The following is a 21,817-nucleotide window of genomic DNA, read 5'->3' on the forward strand; positions in this document are numbered from 1 at the left end:
GTTTCCTAATCTGTACGATTCTATCGACGCACAGTTCCTTCTCTTATCCTTCAGATGTCACTGTTATACCTGCTCTCTATATCATGTCTCCCAGGGGTAACAGTGACACCTATAGGCTTAAATACAAAGTGTTTGACAAGCTCATTAAATGATGCAGGGGTAGAATCCTTGTATTAAACAATAGACTAACAGTAATAAAGTCTCTGTAATGTGTAGTTCCTCTTCCCCTGTCACCTTACTAAGCATCACTAGAGGCCTATCTAACAGGTGCCAATAACAGGTGCTGTTCTTGATGAGGACCATATGTTGAGTTAATGTCTGGACACTATTCACAATCATCTCTTTAGAAGAACACAATCTATCAATCTCACTAGGCAGAATTACAGTATATCTCCTGTTTAGCAGCGATGACTTCCGTAAAGCATTGGAATTGTCAGCTCTCCCGTCTCCCTTTTTCCAAATGTCCCAGAGAAAATCACCACAAGTGAGTCTTAGGCTTTCTGTTGTATTTTTTTTAAACATTTCATTTATTTCTGAAGTCTTTTTTTTTTACATTGTACAATATATAAAAAATACAGAGTACCAAAAAAAGGAATTCACAGTGTCTAAAGGCAGTGATTACAATCTGTCACATTATTCTAGAGTACCATGGCAAGTTCAATTGCATAGGAAGGTAATGAGCCTTCAGCACAGAGCCCACTAATTAACGGCAAGCTTTGCATAATGGGGGTGAAGCAATCGACATAGGAACGTCTGGGAGAGCAGAAAGCATCTTCTAATTCCCAGTTCCCAAACTGTCTGTTTCCTGTCCAGTTCTAGGCTGTCCGGACTCAGCAATGTCAGAGTGCAAGGCTGCGCCAGATATAAAAAGACAACAACAGAACTATAGCATGGGAACTTAGACTCACCACCAACAGTACTTATACCCTGTCCTGAAGAGCTTACAATCTGATTCAGGTGTTTGACAAAGACATACCATAAGAAATGTTTGTAAGTATAAGGCACCCAGGACATGATGACATATAACACAGCGTTACACGAATGTCTGGGCTGTGAATGTTGTGCACCATATTGGTGGTGCAATAAGAAGATGGCCTCTGGCCTGGATACTCTCCCACCACTATATTGTTTCTGAGCTCAGGACTGGCAGGAAAGTAGCACATTTTGGCTCACTTATCCCAAGAAAATAATCACCCACGGCACACACTACAATTCTTATAAGATGCTAATCAAGTGATTAACCTAGATGAGGTAAAGACGCTTGACTGCAGTAATCTGGGCTGCTGTAAGGCATTTCATGCTCCATTATGAAGATCACAAGAACCAACAAAACCCTTTGTCTCAACCACCACCATCATGGGGTGGGACTGTCACATGACTCTATTTGGCTAGAGTAGGTAAGTTGTTTCATTTACTGATAATATCATTGTCTGAGAACAACGTGACTACAGAGAGTTACTGAGTTCCACATCCAGATGAATAAGAATACAGGATGGAAAGTGTTTAATGTAATGATTTGGATAGGACATTTTAGATATGAACAACCCTCCCTCCACCAGAGTAACAGTACCCCAGGGGTGTGGCATACCCACCATCAGCTCCTGGTGTAAAGGCCACTTCCCTGCCAAAGGCCATATAATGTGGATAGCTAAGAGAGTAACAGATATGGGCAGATGTCCTAGGAGTACAGTATCAGCTGCAGCCTTGACCAATTTAGTTATCATAATGTGTTAAACAGACCACAGAAAAACTACATTTCACAAGAATGTAATGGTGTAGGTGGATGGGCACTCTCTTTATGTAAATCTGAACATGTAGAGCAGCAATTTCTAACTGGTATGCTGCAAATACTCCTTAAACATGCTGTGACAGCCAGCCCAAAAATAAAGTGTACATGGCCATGTAGAGCACATGGCACGTGGGGAAGAAAGAGGCTAAGGAGCATGAGTAGGCACATTCTGTGCGTGTACAGTAAGTCTGAGTGTCACATGGGGAAGCATAATGTGAACAGGGCGGAGGGGCAGTGTGGTACACTGAGAACTGGGGGCACCACAATTTGAACTTCTGGGTGTTTTTTTGACTAATGGTGTGCATTGATCTTTTTAGCATCTTGCTCAGTGCGCTGTGAGCTGCAAAGGGCTGAAAATCTCTGATGTAAAAGCTACAAATACCAACATTTCATTACACTATCCAGGGATACTTTGCTGCTGGTCAGGTGCATTGCTGCATATCTGACAGCCGTGTTCTATGGGAGAACAGTATGGGGCTGATGCACAACTGAACCTACACCCATTTGTAGAAAGGATCCTGCATGTTTTCGCACTGCACATCTTGTGAGGCAAAGTCATACATATGATTCCATGTTCACTTCAAACTGAAGATGTGGAAATGGGCTGTGATAGGGTCTTCTCGTGTAGACATAGCTCAGTACATATAAGGGACCATGGGGGGTAATTCCGAGTTGATCGCAGCATCAAATTTGTTAGCAGTTGGGTAAAGCCATGTGCACCGCAGGCGGGGCAGATATAACATTTGCAGAGAGAGTTAGATTTGGGTGGGTTATTTTGTTTCTGTGCAGGGTAAATACTGCCTGCTTTATTTTTACACTGCAATTTAGATTTTAGTTTGAACACACCCCACCCAAATCTAACTCTGTCTGCAAATGTTATATCTGCCACACCTGCAGTGCAAATGGTTTTGCCCAACTGCTAACAAACTTGATGCTGCGATCAACTCGGAATTACCCCCTATATGCATTATGTTTTCTGTGCATGCTTTTTTATTAGCAATATATGCCTGATTTATTGTCAACTCTGCAAAAGGCCCATACGGTCAACAAACAGATTCTAAAAATCTAATCAGTAGCATTTAATTCAACACATCTATCGCACCGCATCTGGGAAACGGAATGTCTGCTGAGCACTGGTTGGCATTGTTATGGGGCATAGTTCTAGGGTGGCACCTTGTCCTTTATATCATTATATTGGCACAATTTTGTCCTCATGTATAGTTAGAAATAACTATAAACTCATTTAAAGTTAGTAATACATTTCATACATATTTTTAAGATGTGGTTGAGTTTGGGACCAGTAGTTATATAGCACGAGGACTAGGGTAATTGGGGTAAATATGGCCCCGGGCAGAGATGTGTAATGGTGCATGCAGATTGGTTTTGGGTGGGCAAGCAGACATGCCCTTTATGTAAGACTGAACTAACACACGTTGCAAATTGGGAATAGATCAATTGAAAATTACTCCCAGGGCACAAAATCGGTGGTCAGTTGCCAAACTTCAAAATCCAAGTTTGGGCTTGAAAATAAAGGACAAGTGGAAAATATGCAATTCCTACATACTATTATAGTGGGATTGCAGGTCCTGTGAGGAGAAAGAATACTTATTTGACACACATTGAATCTAATATCTGACAATTTGTTTGTACTTGAGTAATTTATCTCCATGCGAAGACTGAAAAAGGAGCAACCCGCATTGATGGTTTCCCCAGACACTCAGTGTGCAAGTCTGTATAAATTACATTATCGCTGTGATCTGAAGGGTTACTACCAATATTTGTGCTGGAGATTTAATGCTTGGTTATCTGTAATAGTTTGGGTAACTTCCCTACTGCACGTCAGATGAAGATGTAAATATGCTAAGTGAATGTTTATACAGAGCTGGGAAATTCAATTTGGTCTGTACAAATTTCTGGATTTAGCACATAAAATGAATTTGTCATAGTCAGAAGTCATTTGTATTCCATGGTTCCCAAAGGAACGTGCTATGTTGTTACTAGCCTGGCTGGATGCACAGTGTGAGGTTACTGTGACTTAGGAACAGACAAGGATCTCTACCGGAGTCTCCCAGCTGTACATTTGAACACTGAATTCTAGCCAATTACAAATGTGGGCGCAGCACTAAAGAAAGGGTATAATTGTCTGCAGACTGGGAACCCCACTGATAGTGGAGATGATGCGGGTATATAACATATAATGGCTTCAATGCATTCAATAGAAGCTGTCAAGGTAGAAATAGGTTTTTATTTGATCACCTCTTACCTTTATGAAAGTATTTAATACATTGTATTTAATGTTTTAACTATATATTCACTCTTGCTGTTATATGCTGGCACACAGGACCTTATTCAGAGATATACGCAGCCAGATCTGCGTTCATCTCCTCATATGCTGGGAACCACATAGCATGTGTGATGAATTGCAGATGCATCAAATGAAGGTTGACCCCAAGCAGTGCATCCTGGCTGCGCTGTCAGGCGGTCTGCTGCCATTTTTTTTATGGCAGTGGCTGCGTGTGACGTTACGCAGCCGCCCCGAAAAAATGCTCCCGGCCTGCCCCCCAATGTTGCATCACTGACCCGCAAACAGCTGCCGCTGTCAATCAAACTGCAGCGTGCGCAGACCACCCAAATGCAGCCGTTGCGTTCAGACGAACAGCTGCATTTGGCTCTGAATGACCCCCATAGTCCCTACATTATTGAGGATGATGTCTCTGTCTCTGCTACTTATGAAATGGTTATTTTTAGGTGTTATATTGGTGTTGTATTTACAGTAATGGAAAACTAAAGTAAATGAAGCATGACGTTAAACTGCAGTTTTCAATTCTGATTTGTCACTGCAATAATGTTCAAAATAATGGTGCATTTCCATCTATTCACTATAACCAGCTATAAATACATCCCTCAGCCTGACGTCAGTCAGCAAGCGGAGATGCCTGGAAAGATGAAACAGAAAAGGGCAGTTAGTCACTAGTCAGCCTTGGTGCATTCTTGTTGTATAGGGGACCAAATGTATCCAGACATCTGTGCACTGTAACCTAATTCCTCATGCCCCCCGTGTGTAGACACTAGTTTCCAGTGAATTCTCATGAGTATTGATGTAATCCACTACAGGGCTACCTATATATCTGCTTGTCTTGTGCCTCAATAGTCAATAATGTCACCGACTCCCACTGAATGTGAAGACTACATTTTCATGAATAATGCCTCAGCCCCCAAATTGGCTGCTTCCACTACGTGCTCATTGGGTTCTAGCGGATTGATTGGCTGCATTCTCATAAATGTTGGGTTCAGCCTACAAAATGACAATAAAATTGCACAATGCATCTCTCAGACAGGGCACGCTTGAAGTACAACAGACAATTCTGAAAAGGTTACAGCATTTTTATCATGCATCACATCTCTACTTTCTGACTTATGCTGGAATGCACATCCCTAATACCAGCTGAATGCTGCACACTAGCCAGTGTCACTTTACCCCAGAGGAGATTGAAGAGACAATTTTAGAGGAAATGTGGTGACCTTGGGGGCAAACCACTAATATTGAGTGGTGAGAGAAATTCAATCTGCAGAAAACGTGTTTCTGTCACAGTGAGAGAACTGCCATGTCATTAGCAGTAAGAGGCAGGCGGGGGAGAGTGGAGCTGAGGCTGCAAGAGTTTAACACATCTCGTTACATCAGGTACATGACAAAAATGGTATCTCTTTCCCTCCTAGAACCTGGCTCTGGGTATACTTTATTTATAAAGCTTGTGTGGACCTGAAACTCTTCCTATGTCTTACAACCAGACTTTAAATACTGTAAAAAACAGAATAGGCACTGAATGGGTTTGCATTGCAATTACTCTAAACTAAGGCGCAAAACAACTCTAAACGCCACTTTTTAAACGTGACCCATCTGTTTCCCATAAGGGGTAAGTGGCAAAAAGTGAATACAAACCAAAGCCACACTGCCACATTCTGCAATGTTTTTTTTTCTTCTTTCCACCAAACATTTCTAAACATCAATTCTAAAATCTCAATACTCTTCACATACTTCAGACAAAAGTCTATACAGGGTAATGCCACCTCCCATATCTAACGTATGACACGTCAAAGACTTCATCTCTAAAAACAACCCTTCCCTACAGCACAATACTGTCAAAACCACTGTTTGTTGCTGGCATCGGTTTCCAGAATACAATACAGGATTATTATCCACCTCCTTATCTTGTAAAGTAAAACTTCATTGTAATTGTTATGTTGAAATCTCCATTAAACTCTCACACCACCAACTGGATTTACAGTCCTCCTGCAGTAAACGGCATCTCTGTGATATTTTAACATATTCTGGGTCAAACATATATTGTGGAAGACAAGATGCATTGACATTCTTTGTCCTGTTATTTTATAAAAAAAAATAATCTAAAAATAAAACAATTGCAATCCTAGTAAACATGAAATAAAAATCTACATTAACAAATCCATAGTGTTCAATGATTCTTTGTACATCAGAATGAGTTATTACATCAGAGCGTGCAGCCAATCTGAGGGTTTTAAAAATGGGTGTTTCCACTTCCATTCACTCAAAAGGGCTCAGAGATTGGCTGTCGTAGGTGCCATGGACGCATCTGCTCCCTCCCCCTCTCATTTGTGAGGCTGTTCCAGACACATGCATCCCATGGGCTGAGACGTTCAGTCTGAGCGTGTCCAACAGAAAACTCCGTCTCAGTGTTTTTAATGCCACCATGATTTTAACATGTTATATTTCTAGGTAACAAAGAGGCCAAAACTGTTGTGGACCCTTTATAGGTGAAGAACATAACTTGATACATTTCACATGATTACTTTTGTATTTGGTGTTTAGAACCGTGTCTCACCCCAGAAACTCTGATGATGGGTGAACAACTTTAGATTCAATGGGATATGTGATTTATCTGTCAGGGACTCTTCAGACGGAGCCGTTACTGGAACTCATACACTTCAATAATAAGAATGCAGCCACATGTTAGAGGTGGAATAGTTTCTATTTAGCAAGTATTTCACTACTTCCAGCTAAACAAGAACACCATTTTTCAAAAAGTTCCTCACCATCCTCGCCATTGACAGCAGTGCGTCTGGACTGCTGCAGGGAAGTTGAGATGCTGTTGGTAAATTCCAGGAATTAATACTGCCAAAGACAGAATAAGAGCCGCAATGTGAAAATGAGCGGAAGTTGGTCATGCAAAGCAACAAAGCCATTCAGTGTAACATGTTATTTTCTTTTGCTTACGGAAATGTACTCATGTAGGAACATGTCAAATGCTTCCACAAATCACCAGGAAATAAAAAAAAAATGTACATGTCCTGGCATCTCTGCAGAAGCAGATCATTCATCTTCAAGTAATCAGAGATCTTGGGACTATACTCCTCTCCTGACCGTGAAGAGACCACCCTAGCCATGTCCTAGTAGTTTCTTCCAGTGCGATGTCCACAAGAGTTTGCAGAAAAGGATCAGCAGGATTAGCCCAACTCATTTGATGACGAAGAATGAGCTGAGCCACAATTTATGGAGCTTGAGAGGGGGAAGGAGACGGAACCTCAGTGAGACGACGTGAATTCCATTACGGGTCATATCTCAGCTGTTTGTGAAAGTTCTGCCAGGGGAGGAATCTGGTCTGAAGTCGTATTTGTTCAAAGTACTCGGATAGTATGTGGTAGTGTACATGTTTGTTTGCTGCAAAGGGTAAAAGTTGGTTCGGTCATCTGGCAGCAAATTATTCTTATTGAGCGTCTGCAAAATAAGAAAATGAAGATGTTTAAAGCCATAGCTGCACCTAAAACATCCCACCCCTTTCCCAGTGCTCCCACACAGGACATTCAGTAGCTAAATGCCTTAACACCAGCTAACTACTACTGCTCAGATACACCCTCACTGCACTACAATGAACTTGAACTTACTGATGTCGGAGGTTAAAAATAATGATGTAACGTATTAGCTATTTGTTAGAGGGAATTGAACGCTCCGTGTGGTACAGTACAATCATAAACAGTAAGAATTAATAGCCCCACTGGGGATGTCTATCACATTTTCTCTGCTTGGAAACAAGGTGATATTCATTAAACATACAGTAAATGAAGCTCCAAAATGTGACTTCGGTTTGACTTTCTGTCAGGCCTGGTTGAGATTACGAGTCTATTCATCAAAGTTGTGTAAATATAGCTAGTCAATATTTACTCGTTTTTTTGTATGCAATGTCTCCTATGTGACTTAAAAGGTTGAGATCAATAGCAGCATAGAAAATACTCTTTTACAGAATTTATCTTCATTAGTTAAATAGAAAGCACTGATTATTTTACAAAATGATAAACTATACAAAGCTTTCAGCACTTTATAGCTATAAGGAATCATTCATGATGTACACTGGATGCACAGCACAAAAGCTTTGGATTTGTAAGGCACACACAGCACATCTCATATACACACCTATGCTCCACTATAGGACAACACCTCCACTAACTAAACGTGTGCCTGGAAAGGTTCAGAGGCTGAACAGATGTGCACTGATGATGTAATGGTTAGGATTACTGCCTCACAGCACTGAGGTCTTGAGTTCAATTTCCACCATGGCCCTAAAGCTGGGTACACATGGAAAGATTTGCACTAAGTTATTTGCCAGATCTGCCTGGTCGGAATTAAAATCTGGTAATGGATGAGAGCAATGGCCAATTGTCATTTGCTATCATCCATTACCAGATTTTCATTTCAGACAGCTAGATCTGGCAGATGTCTTAGTGTAAATTCCATGTGTACCCAGCTTTACTGTTTAAGTTTGTGTATTCTCCTGTGCTTGTGTGGGTCTCCTCCCATAATCCCCACATATACTAGTACAGAGGTTCCCAAAGTATATCTATGCTTGGCCACAGGTGACTTAATTAGTACCTAATTTAATTTGGTTTAACCATTTGTGCTGAGCCATGGATATCTTTAAAACCTGTGGACAAGGAAGGACAGAGTGGGTCCTTGCGCTGTATGAGGGTTCTTAGCAGGCCCGAGAGTATGATGGAGTTCCCCTAAATCAACTCCTATTCAAGGCTGACGGAGTAGAAAATGGTGATACTCCCTGTATGGCGCTGAACCCTAGTTTGTATTCAGGGAAATAGGACCTTAATCTAGAAGGTTAAGTCACTCTAGATGTTCTTATGCAAGTACATAAATTGTCAGAGTGGGTGAAAGATATTAGTAAAGGTATAATTAAAATTTCTGTCAATCATAAAAGACATGAACATGGCTGGAATGGTGAAAAGTCATACCCGTGAAGGTAGAGGAGCCACAGGTGTGAAGTGGCAGGGTATCCGGGGAAAGTACCCTGCTGGTGGCTCCCAATGTTAATTTTCCCAAACACAGCAAAAGTCAGTCAAAAGCGTCCATTGTAGCACCATGGGGTTAAGCAGACGCATTTCGGGACAATCTGGTCCCTTCCTCAAGGCTGTAACCCCCTGGTGCCTCTGTCTCCCCTTTATAAATGGTGTCCTGTCCAATGAAAAAGTACTTTCTATTTGATCCTGGTTACTTCCGGTCCAGACCTGCCCGGAACTGGAAGTGCGTTCCAACCTATGGTGACCGAAGCCGGAAGTCGCCACAACTATCTCTTTGTGTAATAAATCTTTATTGTATTTTACCCACTCTGACAATTGATATACTTGCATAAATATATCTAGAGTGATTTAACCTTCTTGATTAAGGTTCTATTACCCTGAATACAAACTAGGGTTCAGCGCCATACAGGGAGTATCACCTTTTTCTACTCCATCAGCCTTGAATAGGAGTTGATTTAGGGGAACTCCAGCATACTCTCGGGCCTGCTAAGAACCTGAACTGATCGGATGGCCTGTGGCCCGAGTTTTGGAACCACTGTAATAGTTAATTGGCTCCTGACAAAAATTAACCCTAGTGTGTATGTGTGTGTATATGAGATAGGGAAAATAGATTGTGGCCTCCACTGCACAAGGGACTTATGTAAATATTTTCTGTAAATCGCTTTGCAATATGTGTGCGCTATAAAAATAATGGTAATACATAAATAAGATGTACACTGTGTAAATGTCAAAGTCCAACCTCTTATCACTTTAATACCATTGATTTCTATACTAAACTAAAATGCTTCAATTTTTCTCCCAATACAATGTTTTTAACTAACCAATAACAATTTAAGTTGTTCTGCAGTGTGGAAGTGGCTTTGTGCCCTTCCACATACGTAGATCAGAAAGTCGCTGAAAATTTGTCTCCTCAACCTCTCTCTCACTTGAAAACTTTGCTCCCTGGGATAAAATCTCATACTCTGCAAACCAAGACCCGTGGGAGCAGTTACTCCTTACTTAGCAAGGAGCCATAGCCCATTCCAGCCATACGCTTGGTTTTTGCGTTCATCTCACCATTTTGCACTTCATAAATCAGGCCCAAAGAACTTCTGCAGTATTTTGTAGGTTTTAATATGATTTTGGATTCAGGGAGGAATTTGGAAATGGAAGACAATCACAGGACAGGATGGATTTTGGGTCTTTCTTTTCAAGCCTAAAGGCTATCAACATTGGATCAGTAGAACAATAAATTATATATTGCTGATATATAAACTACTAATTTCCTGATGAGTATCCGCTTCCTCAGTAAAATATAGATCACAATTTCAGCGATACAGGGAGCCAGAGACAGGAAAGAGGCAGATAAATTCTCCTGAATGGGTTTGGTGGGTTTACCTGCTCTCCAGCTCCACTGGCACATCTCTAGCACTGGAGTCCCCGTTATTAAGTGGGTCACTTCTGTCAGCTACAAGCAACAGGTCACAATCACTGTACTGAGTGTTACATGAGGATGATACTAATGAGAATATGACAACATGACATAGGTGTGTGATCTAGAATGAGCTTATTGCACAGATCACCTGCCAGGAGCAAACGTCTGAGATCCTACAAGATCTTCTACAGTACAATGTCTTTCCCTTTCGTCTAAAGTGCATCCATCACCTGTACGTAGGTGGGGAAAGCCATTTTTGGGGCTGCACCAACACTCATAATAACACATTATATTCACCACAGCATGCCATAGAGATGTCAGTGGGTACAACGGAGTTGAGAGGCTGTATCCTCATCATTATCGGATCAGCTAAGAAATAACTGACTTCAACTTTGTACAAGTGGGAAAAAAAATCAAACGAACTGGACCAGTGACCATCATATATGACCTATTAGGTGTACTAAAGAAATCAGGAACATTGATTTGGAGCATTGGTTGTTAATTTGTCACTAGCCACATATTGAATGGTTAGGTTCAATACCTGGTAACATTAACATATATTATCTAAGAACATATATAATCTAAGTCTATGCCCACAAATGAAAAGGAGCGGGATATCTGTGCTTTAGGCAAAAATTAAAGCAAAAATAAAGAGTCTGACAGAATGAGCTCTAGCTCCAGTCTAGTGGGAAAAACACCATGTAGTTCTTCCCAGAAAATATTTATAGATGAGATATGTCAAAATAAAGAATGAAAGTTTGGTTGGCAGGTAGAGTTTTGGTGTAATGATTGCTAAATTTGGGCAAAAGAATAAGACTGATCACTTAAACTGCTAGGTTGGAAGGACTTGATTTGGGGATTTATTTTAAATTGGTTTGTTTTTAGAAGGTTCTATGGGGTATATGCAATTGCGGTCGAATTCCCGAAATTGTCGAAAAACTGGACTGTCGAATTCCCGAAATTGTCGAAAAACTGGACTTTTTCGCCAAAAAAAATAAAAATCGACAATGCAATCCAGTACTTTCCGTCAAAAAAACGGACTTTCAAAATTCGACCTTTTGAAATTCGACATTTGTCAAATTCGACATTTCTGCAATGGTACAAATGCGGCAATTTGCCAAAAGTATATTCAATTGAAGTTTGGAAATTTGACAACAGTGCTTTTAGACAGTAAATTCGTCATTTTCAATCCGCCACACTTTGGTGGGGGAATCTAATAAAAAAAATTTAAAACATGTTTGTTTTGGTGTTTTTTTTATTGGTAATAGCATATCTATTTATATTAGAAGGGATTAGGTACTTGGTTTGTCTATTTTGGAGGCACAAGTATTATTTATATATTTTTAAAAATATATATATTTTTTAAATGGAATGGTAAAATCCCGAAAAAAAATGGCGTGGGGTCCCCCCTCCAAAGCATAACCAGCCTCGGGCTCTTCGAGCCGGTCCTGGTTCTAAAAATCCGGGGGGGAAAATGACAGGGGATCCCCCGTATTTTTAAAACCAGCACCGGGCTCTGCGCCTGGTGCTGGTGCAAAAAATACGGGGGACAAAAAGAGTAGGGGTCCCCCGTATTTTTTACACCAGCATCGGGCTCTACTAGCTGGACAGATAATGCCACAGCCGGGGGTCACTTTTATACAGCGCCCTGCGGCCGTGGCATTAAATATCCAACTAGTCACCCCTGGCCGGGGTACCCTGGGGGAGTGGGGACCCCTTCAATCAAGGGGTTCTCCCCCCCAGCCACCCAAGGGCCAGGGGTGAAGCCCGAGGCTGTCCCCCCCATCCAAGGGCTGCGGATGGGGGGCTGATAGCCTTTAGAAAAATGAAAGGATATTGTTTTTTCCAGTAGTACTACAAGTCCCAGCAAGCCTCCCCCGCAAGCTGGTACTTGGAGAACCACAAGTACCAGCATGCGGGAGAAAAACGGGCCCGCTGGTACCTATAGTTCTACTGGAAAAAAAATACCCAAATAAAAACAGGACACGCACACCTGCCGACACACACATACTTACCTATGTTGACACGACGTTCGGTCCACTTGTCCAAGCAGAATCCGGGGTACCTGTGAATAAAATTATACTCACCTGATCCAGTCTCCAGGTTATAATCCACGTACTTGGCAAAACAACAAAACGGCAACCCGGACCAAACGGACTGAAAGGGGTCCCATGTTTACACATGGGACCCCTTTCCACGAATGCAGAGACCCCCCCCCCCCGTGACTGCTGTCACAGAAAGGTCTCTTCAGCCAATCAGCGAGCGCAACGTCCTGGCACTCTGCTGATTGGCTGTATGCGCCTGCTGTCAGACAGCGCATCGCAAAGCCTCTCCATTATATTCAGCAGTGAGGTCACCCGCGGTCAGCGGCTGACCGCGGGTAACCCCACCGCTACCCGCAAAGTTCCCACCATTGAAACTAATGGAGGGAGCTGTGCGATGCGCTGTCTGACAGCAGACGCGCATACAGCCAATCAGGTGAGTGCCACGAAGTAGCGCTTCCTGATTGGCTGAAGGGACCTTCTGTGACAGCAGTCACATGGGGTCCCGGCATTCGTGGAAAGGGGTCCCATGTGTAAACATGGGACCCCTTTCAGTCCGTTTGGTCCGGGTTGCCGTTTTGTTGTTTTGCCAAGTACGTGGATATAACCTGGACACTGGATTGAGGTGAGTATAATTTTATTCACAGGTACCCCGGATTCTTCAGTGACGAGGGGGGCGTGGCAGTCGGCGGGTCAACATAGGTAAGTATGTGTGTGTCGGCATGTATGAAATAAAGTTTTACTTTCACGGTGTGTGTCTCCTGTTTTTATTTGGGTATTTTTTTTTCAGTAGAACTACAGGTACCAGCGGGCCCGTTTTTCTCCCGCATGCTGGTACTTGTGGTTCTCCAAGTACCAGCTTGCGGGGGAGGCTTGCTGGGACTTGTAGTACTACTGGAAAAAACAATATGCTTTCATTTTTCCAAAGGCTATCAGCCCCCCATCCGCAGCCCTTGGATGGGGGGGGGACAGCCTCGGGCTTCACCCCTGGCCCTTGGGTGGCTGGGGGGGGGACCCCTTGATTGAAGGGGTCCCCACTCCCCCAGGGTACCCCGGCCAGGGGTGACTAGTTGGATATTTAATGCCACGGCCGCAGGGCGCTGTATAAAAGTGACCCCCGGTTGTGGCATTATCTGTCCAGCTAGTGGAGCCCGATGCTGGTGTAAAAAATACGGGGGACCCCTACTCTTTTTGTTCCCCGTATTTTTTGCACCAGCACCAGGCGCAGAGCCCGGTGCTGGTTTTAAAAATACGGGGGATCCCATGACATTTTTTCCCCTGGATTTTTTGAACCAGGACCGGCTCGAAGAGCCCGAGGCTGGTTATGCTTTGGAGGGGGGACCCCACGCCATTTTTCCCCGGATTTTTTCCCGTTTTTTTAAAATCGGAACAAAATCCATCAAATCGGCCGTTTTTTGTCAGCGGGACTGTCGAATCCGTTTTTTATTGAATATGGTCAATTTCGGCACCCACTTGCCGAAATTAGACGGTCGAATTGTGTCGAATTAAAAAACGGCTGAAAAATTCCCGCGATTCGCCGCTAATTGCATATACCCCTATGAGTATAATTCCATGGATTGTATCGGAGAAGCCCAACAACCCCCCTAACATGAAATCTTATATAAATGTAGGTGATGACATAGATATATTCCTTTTTTTTTTTTAAATGTATCCAACACCAGTAGATAATACATATTGATGGTAAAGTAGACCATAATCATAGAAGGAAATGTTTCTCCCATATCCTTGAAAGAAAGAGGGATGTCACTACCATGAGTAATGTGTACAGCTCCCTCCCACTCTGTGTCCCAAAGTCTTCCACTGTCCTAGAGGTGGCAGCTGTGCTCTGTATTTCCATCAGGCTGGCACTGTATGTAGTATTACATTTTGATGCTGATCTGCTCCAAAAATACTGCAGTTGTATGTACAGTAATATATAGAGCTCACAGTTTATATTTCTGGGTTTATTTCCTAACACTTTCCTAGGAGATTGCTATATTTGTGCCGTAATATATACGGGTGGTCTTCTGTATGCCGGCGGTCGGGCTCCCGACGCTCAGTATACCGGCGCCGGGAGCCCGACCGCCGGCATACCGACACTTATTTTCCCTCGTGGGGGTCCACGACCCCCATAGAGGGAGAATAAAATAGTGTGGCGCGCGTAGCGCGCCACCGTGCCCGTAGCGTGGCGAGCGCAGCGAGCCCGCAAGGGGCTCATTTGCGCTCGCCACGCTGTCGGTAAGCCGGCGGTCGGGCACCCGGCGCCGGGATGCTGGTCGCCGGGAGCCCGACCACCGGCCAGCCGTAGTGAACCCAATATATACAGATTGTTACAATATTTACAATCCTACTGAACCATGTTAACATGAGTTATGTTTTAATTTACATACACGTTAAATATAATAAATGTCCTGTAATCAAATGTGAAAGTCTTTTTTCATATTTGATTTGGAACCTCCTTATACCTCACACAGAAATTTGCTATTTGGACAACACTATAAGCTAATTCATGATACTTATATCATCCTAATGCTCCATGACACATACATAAAAACTAAACACCTAAAGAGGGGTACACACGGAGAGATCCATGCTTAAAATCTCTGCAATCTGACTAGGGTGGTCATTCCGAGTTGTTCGCTCGCTAGCAGTTTTTAGCAGCCGTACAAACGCTATGCCGCCGCCCCCTGGGAGTGTATTTTAGCTTAGCAGAAGTGCGAACAAAAAGATCGCACAGCGGCGGCACAATTTTTTGTGCAGTTTTAGATTAGCTCAATACCTTCTCAGCACTTGCGATCACTTCAGTAACATAGTATTTGAGGTTTAATAGAGGCAAATTGCCTATCGTGTTCAGACTGTTCAGTTCCTGTTTTGACGTCACAAACACGCCCTGCATTTGCCCAGCCACGCCTGCTTTTTTCCTGGCACGCCTGCATTTTTTCGAACACTCCCTGAAAACGGTCAGTTGACTCCCAGAAACGCCCACTTCATGTCAATCACTCTGCGGTCTGCAGTGCGACTGAAAAGCTTCGCTAGATCCTGTATAAAACTACACTGGCCGTTGTAAAAGTACGTCGCGCGTGCGCATTGCGCCGCATACATATAATTGCCATTCTTTTGTCTCATCGCTGCACAGCGACCGAATGCAGCTAGCTATCAACTCAAAATGACCCCCTAGATTGCTTAGAAGTTAAGCACAGATCTCTCGTGAGTATACCCCCAGCGATAGCGCAGGTCGCTCACTTCAGCGCTGTGTGAAGTGAGCGCCCCCCCATTGTCGTCCTCCCTCGCTCAGCACATCGCGCTGAGTGCTGAGCGGGGGGAGAGATGTGTGCTGAGCGGTCTGTGATAGATTGCTCAGCACACATCTTTTGGTGTGTGCCCCCCTTTGCCCTACTAGTGATGTCTATTTTATGGGGACGGGTCCTGTAAATCCTTCAGTTTGCCCTGATGTTTATTTATACACAGTTAGATGATTTATTAATCATGAGATGCAGCTACTGACTTGCAACAAACCATGGCCTGTGAATCTGCCCTTCACATTGATGTGTCATTCGACACATACCACCAGTGACGTGCGGTGAGGTAAATGGCTGGGGAGGCACTGATAGTATTAGAGACAGATTTACACACACATATATGAACCCAATGGTTCATAAAGTGGGCATTATATATATATATATATATATATATATATATATATATATACAGCAAAAACGGAGGCAGCACTCAGTCTTGTGTCAAAAAATGTGTATTGAAAACATCACAGCATCAACGTTTCGGGGTGTGCTCCCCTTCACCTTTCCTGAAAGGGAGCACATCCCCGAAATGTTAATTCTGTGATGGTTTCGATACACGTTTTCTGACACTACAAGACTCTGAGTGCCGCCTCCATTTTTACTGGATGTATTGGGGAGGTTAGGAGGAAAAAAGAGGAGGAATCTGTATTGTTGGTGCACTAGGGAAAGGGTTAATTATCATAAAATATAACCTTTATTGTTGTATATACAAAAATAGGATATACAGTAGTTTATTATCCCAGACTACAGTGAAACATAGAGGTTACAATCACAAAGATTAACAAATATGTGAATCCAGAAAGAATAAAAAATGTGAATAAAGAGTTAAAAACGTGTCCGCGTGTGATTGCTCCCTGACGAAGCTGCCATAAGTGCAGTGAAACACGCGTGTAGGGCACAGTGTGTCCACGTGTGTTTAATGTTAAATGTTATAAAACAAATGTATTAATATTGCATTTAGATAGCTGTCAGTCTCCACCGATAGGGAGATTATACTGAGCTGCAGAAGACCAACTATGCATACCTGTTGATAGGATACATCATACTAGCACTTACCAGCCATTCTTAACTACGTGACATAATTTAGGATTTTTTCTTGGACCGAGCGCTGTCTGTTCTAATGTTCTATGTGATGTGTAGCAACTAAAAAGTTTCAATGTGTATCAATTAAAGAATAATGGTGAATAATAAAAAATAAAAACAATAATGAAAAAATGATAATAGATGAAAAAAATGAAAATAAAAATAACAAAAAAAGTAAAATAAAAATAAAAATTATAAAAATAAAAAGAAGGGGTTAGGGAAGGAGAACAGTGCAATGTTTACAGCTCCTTTGGAGCTTTTTGGAGTTTTTTGACACTAATTCAGGAAAGGAAAAAACAGTCTCTTAATAGAAGACTATCCCTATCTTACCCTGTTGTTTTCTTCTTTTTTTGCGGAGGTCGTAACCGGGAGTGGCTTCCGGTAAAGTTGGTAGTGTTTGTTCCTCACAGCTTGGTAAGTCAGTCTTGCCTTGTTGCTGGGCTTTGGCTGCTTTTCACTTGCTGTGCTTTAGCCGCTGTTTGAAGCCGATCTGCCGCGACCGGAAGTTCGGATCTACACTTCCGGTAGTTCGGATGTTAGCGGCGGAGGTGGCGAGATGCAGTGTCCTTTGTGTCTACTCCTTATCGTTCCAACGCGTTTCGAATCCAAAGGTGGATTCTTTCTCAAGTCACTTCCTTGAGAAAAGAATCCACCTTTGGATTCGAAACGCAAAAAAAGAAGAAAACAACAGGGTAAGATAGGGATAGTCTTCTATTAAGAGACTGTTTTTTCCTTTCCTGAATTAGTGTCAAAAAACTCCAAAAAGCTCCAAAGGAGCTGTAAACATTGCACTGTTCTCCTTCCCTAACCCCTTCTTTTTATTTTTATAATTTTTATTTTTATTTTACTTTTTTTGTTATTTTTATTTTCATTTTTTTCATCTATTATCATTTTTTCATTATTGTTTTTATTTTTTATTATTCACCATTATTCTTTAATTGATACACATTGAAACTTTTTAGTTGCTACACATCACATAGAACATTAGAACAGACAGCGCTCGGTCCAAGAAAAAATCCTAATAACTCACCTCTAAATAACCTGAGCAGCTTCATATCACAGCGCAGCCAACTATACAACCCTTCTCTCACGTGACATAATTTGATTTCTGCTATTTGGGCTAACACTAATAGTGACAATCTGAACTTTGTTATAGAGTCCAGACCCTGTGTCAGCTGTCACAAATACTAATAGTGCTGCATATGTTACACTGTCTTCATGTAATATTGATGCACTGTAATATCTCCGGGAAACTAAGTGGCTGTGATAGGAACAGCACCAATGTAACTATATTGTAGCAAACAAACTGACAACATTTAGGAGCCAGAAAGCAGCTGCATGATCAAATAGGATATTGAAGCAGTTATAATTGAGAGAGTGTGTTTAAATACAAATGTTGCAAATTCTGAGAATATTTACATTAACAGCTAGCTGGGATATAACCAATGCTAGAATACACCGTATTATAACATTTACTTTTGGGATATCCACAATACAAAACACAATCCTGCTTTGTAATATATGATGATATAAACTGTGACAACCATCTAATCTAATTCTCGTACATTAGGGAAATAAAAAGATATATTCCTGTGAAATTAAACCCCCTGGGGGAATTGCATATGACCCACCCCCATGGCTTGAGAAACCACATTACCTGGTGGGAGGCACAGTTATTACGGTGGACCAAATTGAATACACTACTGTGAAGTTATTAGCAGGTAATACAGTGCACAGGTTAAATGCTTGGCCTGATTGGTCATATTGAAGTATTATTAAGAGTAAAATTAATTTCATGAATAAATGACTGACAGCTATATTTACATCTACTAAATTGGTACCTATTGATTAATTACAGATATAAATCTATCTCTGCATAGCCCACTGAGATTTTGGGCATTTGCTTCTTAACTCTATCCCCAGTCTCAGAACACAGTAGGGATGAGTAAAGAATAAAGGTCTCTCCGTATGTCGGTTGCTTTATATTAAATTGGGGTTGCTATACCCCTATAAAATGCAACTTTCCCCATACTTCCAGTCAGATAAATTAAAACTATTAAGGATTATTGTGCATGTAGGTTGCTTCATATTAAAATTGGGATTGTGATACCACTTAAGCAACTCTGTTTATACGTCTAGCCAAGCAAATAAGGATTATCCCTTCAATGGTATAGATAGCGAGTTCCAGATGTTCCGACACATGGAAGTTCATACCTCAGCTGAATCTGATCCGGGAATACACATATAGGTGATATACAGCAATAGTAACTGAAGGCACCAGCAATTGTAGTAACCTTCAACTGGAGACCAATTGATATATAGTAAAGAATAAAGGTTTCTCCGTACGTCGGTTGCTTTATAGTAGAACTGGGATTGCTACACCCCTAAAAAAGCAACATTCCCTACACTTCCAGTCAGATAAATTAAGACCAAAAAGGATTAATGTGTATGTGGGTTGCTCTATACCAAAATTGGGACTGCCATACCCCTTAAGGCAACTCGATCCACACGCCTAGCCAAACAAATTAGGATTACTCCTTTAATGGTATAGAGATAGTGAGTATGAGACGTTTTGACACATGGAGGTCTATATCTCAGGTGGATTTGATCTGGGACTATATACATAGGGGATATACAGCAATAGCAACTGAAGGCACTGATAACTGTAGTAACCTTCAACTGGAGATCAACTGATATATTCGCACCTACCTAATAGGTAGGTAGTACCTATACTCGCAGACTCTATACTATGGATGCTCTCCTATGACGAAACTCCTGACGAGTGGCTGGTGCATATGTGATAGGATATACTTTTGAGATTGACAATTTGGACAGTGGGGCCAATTTATTATAAATTGAGATAGTTTTTGACAACATTATAATACGAGTGACCAAATGGTGGTAACACTCGGACAATCATAGTAACCAAGTAGTGTTATACACTAGTAATCACACGTGGACATGTTTTTAACTCTTTATTCTCATTTTTCATTCTTTCTGGATTCACATATTTGTTAGTCTTTGTGATTTTAACCTCTATGTTTCACTGTAGTATGGGATAATAAAGTAATGTATATCCTATTTTAAATATACAACAATAAAGGTTATATTTTATGATAATTAATCCTTTCCCTAGTGCGTCAACAATACAGATTCCTCCTCTTTTTTCCTCCTGACCTTAGTTAATGTATACTGTAGTTGATAGCACCCCCTGAGTACACTGAGCATTGTCCATGATATTAGAGAGGGGCTTTTGTCAGTGGGTGTATGGTGATGAATTACATACACTCACTATATTAAATTATTATATATTGAATGTGCAGATACTAAGTTTTTCTTGGGGATGTTATATCCTAGTGGAGGGCAACAGAGCAAGTGAGCCTTTGGGGGCATCCTGAGTGCCGGAGTGGTGGCGAGAATATATAGAGAGTGATTAAGAAGTCGCAGTACACCAATTTGTTTCAAAAACTGTGCAGGAAATGGGAAAACTGAATACTCCAGTAAGGTATGGGTGAGGTGGGCTATCTTCTAGGATATGTACCAAACATGGGCGCCATCATGAATCTAAGTCAGTTTTCCCATTTTCTGCACAGTTTTTGATACAAAAGGGTATACTGCGACTTTTGAATCACTATATATATATAATGATTACAATAATCCACAGATGGTATTTATCATTTTTAAACATCTATTTTGTATTATTCTACTCATTCTTATAGTCGAAACTCTAGAGTATACTGGAGTATGACGGGAGAGGCTCTGCCGACCCTGACAGCACATCATTACAATACAAATTTCTGTCCCCACAATCTCTTGTCTCATCAGCAGTGATAAGGGGAAGATATGTTCTCGACCTGTGTGGAGAACGCTAAAGAGTGAATTTCCCTTCCCATCCATTTGATTAAGAAATTAAGACCAAACATGGACAAAAAGAAGTAGAATAAAAATGAACAAGAACACAATATAACAGTATTATTGCTGAAAAAAGAAAAAAAAATGGAATGTAAAATGATTATCATTATTATCAAACTACAAATATAAATGCCATTTTCTAATATTAAGTGGTACTTAGCGATCAGGATGTGGCATTATTTTTTATACAACCCCTTGTAATATCTGGGTCAGTCAGTAGGGGTAAGTGGATGCAGTTGGTCACTGGCTGAGTAGACAAGTGTCACGTGACAACCTGGCAGTGCTCTGTGATGGATGCACACAATAATGAACATGCAAAGCGAACCCGAGTGTCTGCATGCAACCATGCACAAAGAACAGACGACAGTAATTACAAATGGGAGGCTTGTTACACACCTCGTTCTCGCAAATCTGCATAATAACGGAGCCCTGACTTCAGCAGTGAATATGTCTGTCACCAGACTAGTGTTTCTGAATTCCATACATTAATAATATTCAGGTTTTTCTTTTAGTTTAATCCCAATTATAAATCAAAGTTCCAACTCCTTTCTGATGAATTAAGTCTACAGCCCAGAAACAATCCACTAATTTATACAGAAAAATAAAAATCAATGTGGCAGAAGATCAATTTATGCATGTGATCTTTGTTATATCTTTAGATTTGTGGGAATATTTATTCACCTACAGTCTATGATAGAATTGGCTTGTCTTAGATTGCTATGTTGCTGGCACACAGATCACTGCCCTGTGATATTAGCCCCAGTCCACAATGAACTAAGCTCTCACATCTTGTTCTAGAATTCGCAGCCGAAGCTGTATAACAACCGCATGAAGAGTCCTGGGTTCCTAAAACAGCTTTTTAAACAACAACACTCTATAAAAATAAATCAAAGCAGTGAGATCAATACCTCTAACAGGAAGCAGCTGCACTGATTTATTT

At 41.4% G+C, this 21,817-nt stretch overlaps 1 protein-coding gene across 4 annotated transcripts in view; it reads right to left on the reverse strand.

The window, feature by feature from the left end:
• Positions 1 to 497: 497 nt before the first annotated feature.
• The window catches only part of SEMA5B (semaphorin 5B), a 750,739-nt gene continuing 729,419 nt past the window's right edge, over positions 498 to 21,817 (reverse strand). For all 4 annotated transcript variants that reach the window (XM_063934055.1, XM_063934058.1, XM_063934057.1 and 1 more), the window contains one exon: positions 498 to 7,541. In XM_063934055.1, coding sequence (XP_063790125.1) covers positions 7,386 to 7,541 — 156 coding nt within the window. In that variant the 3' untranslated portion in view covers positions 498 to 7,385. The remainder of the gene's footprint in view (positions 7,542 to 21,817) is intronic.

Source organism: Pseudophryne corroboree, chromosome 7, assembly GCF_028390025.1.
Source record: "Pseudophryne corroboree isolate aPseCor3 chromosome 7, aPseCor3.hap2, whole genome shotgun sequence".
Lineage (NCBI taxonomy): Eukaryota > Metazoa > Chordata > Amphibia > Anura > Myobatrachidae > Pseudophryne > Pseudophryne corroboree.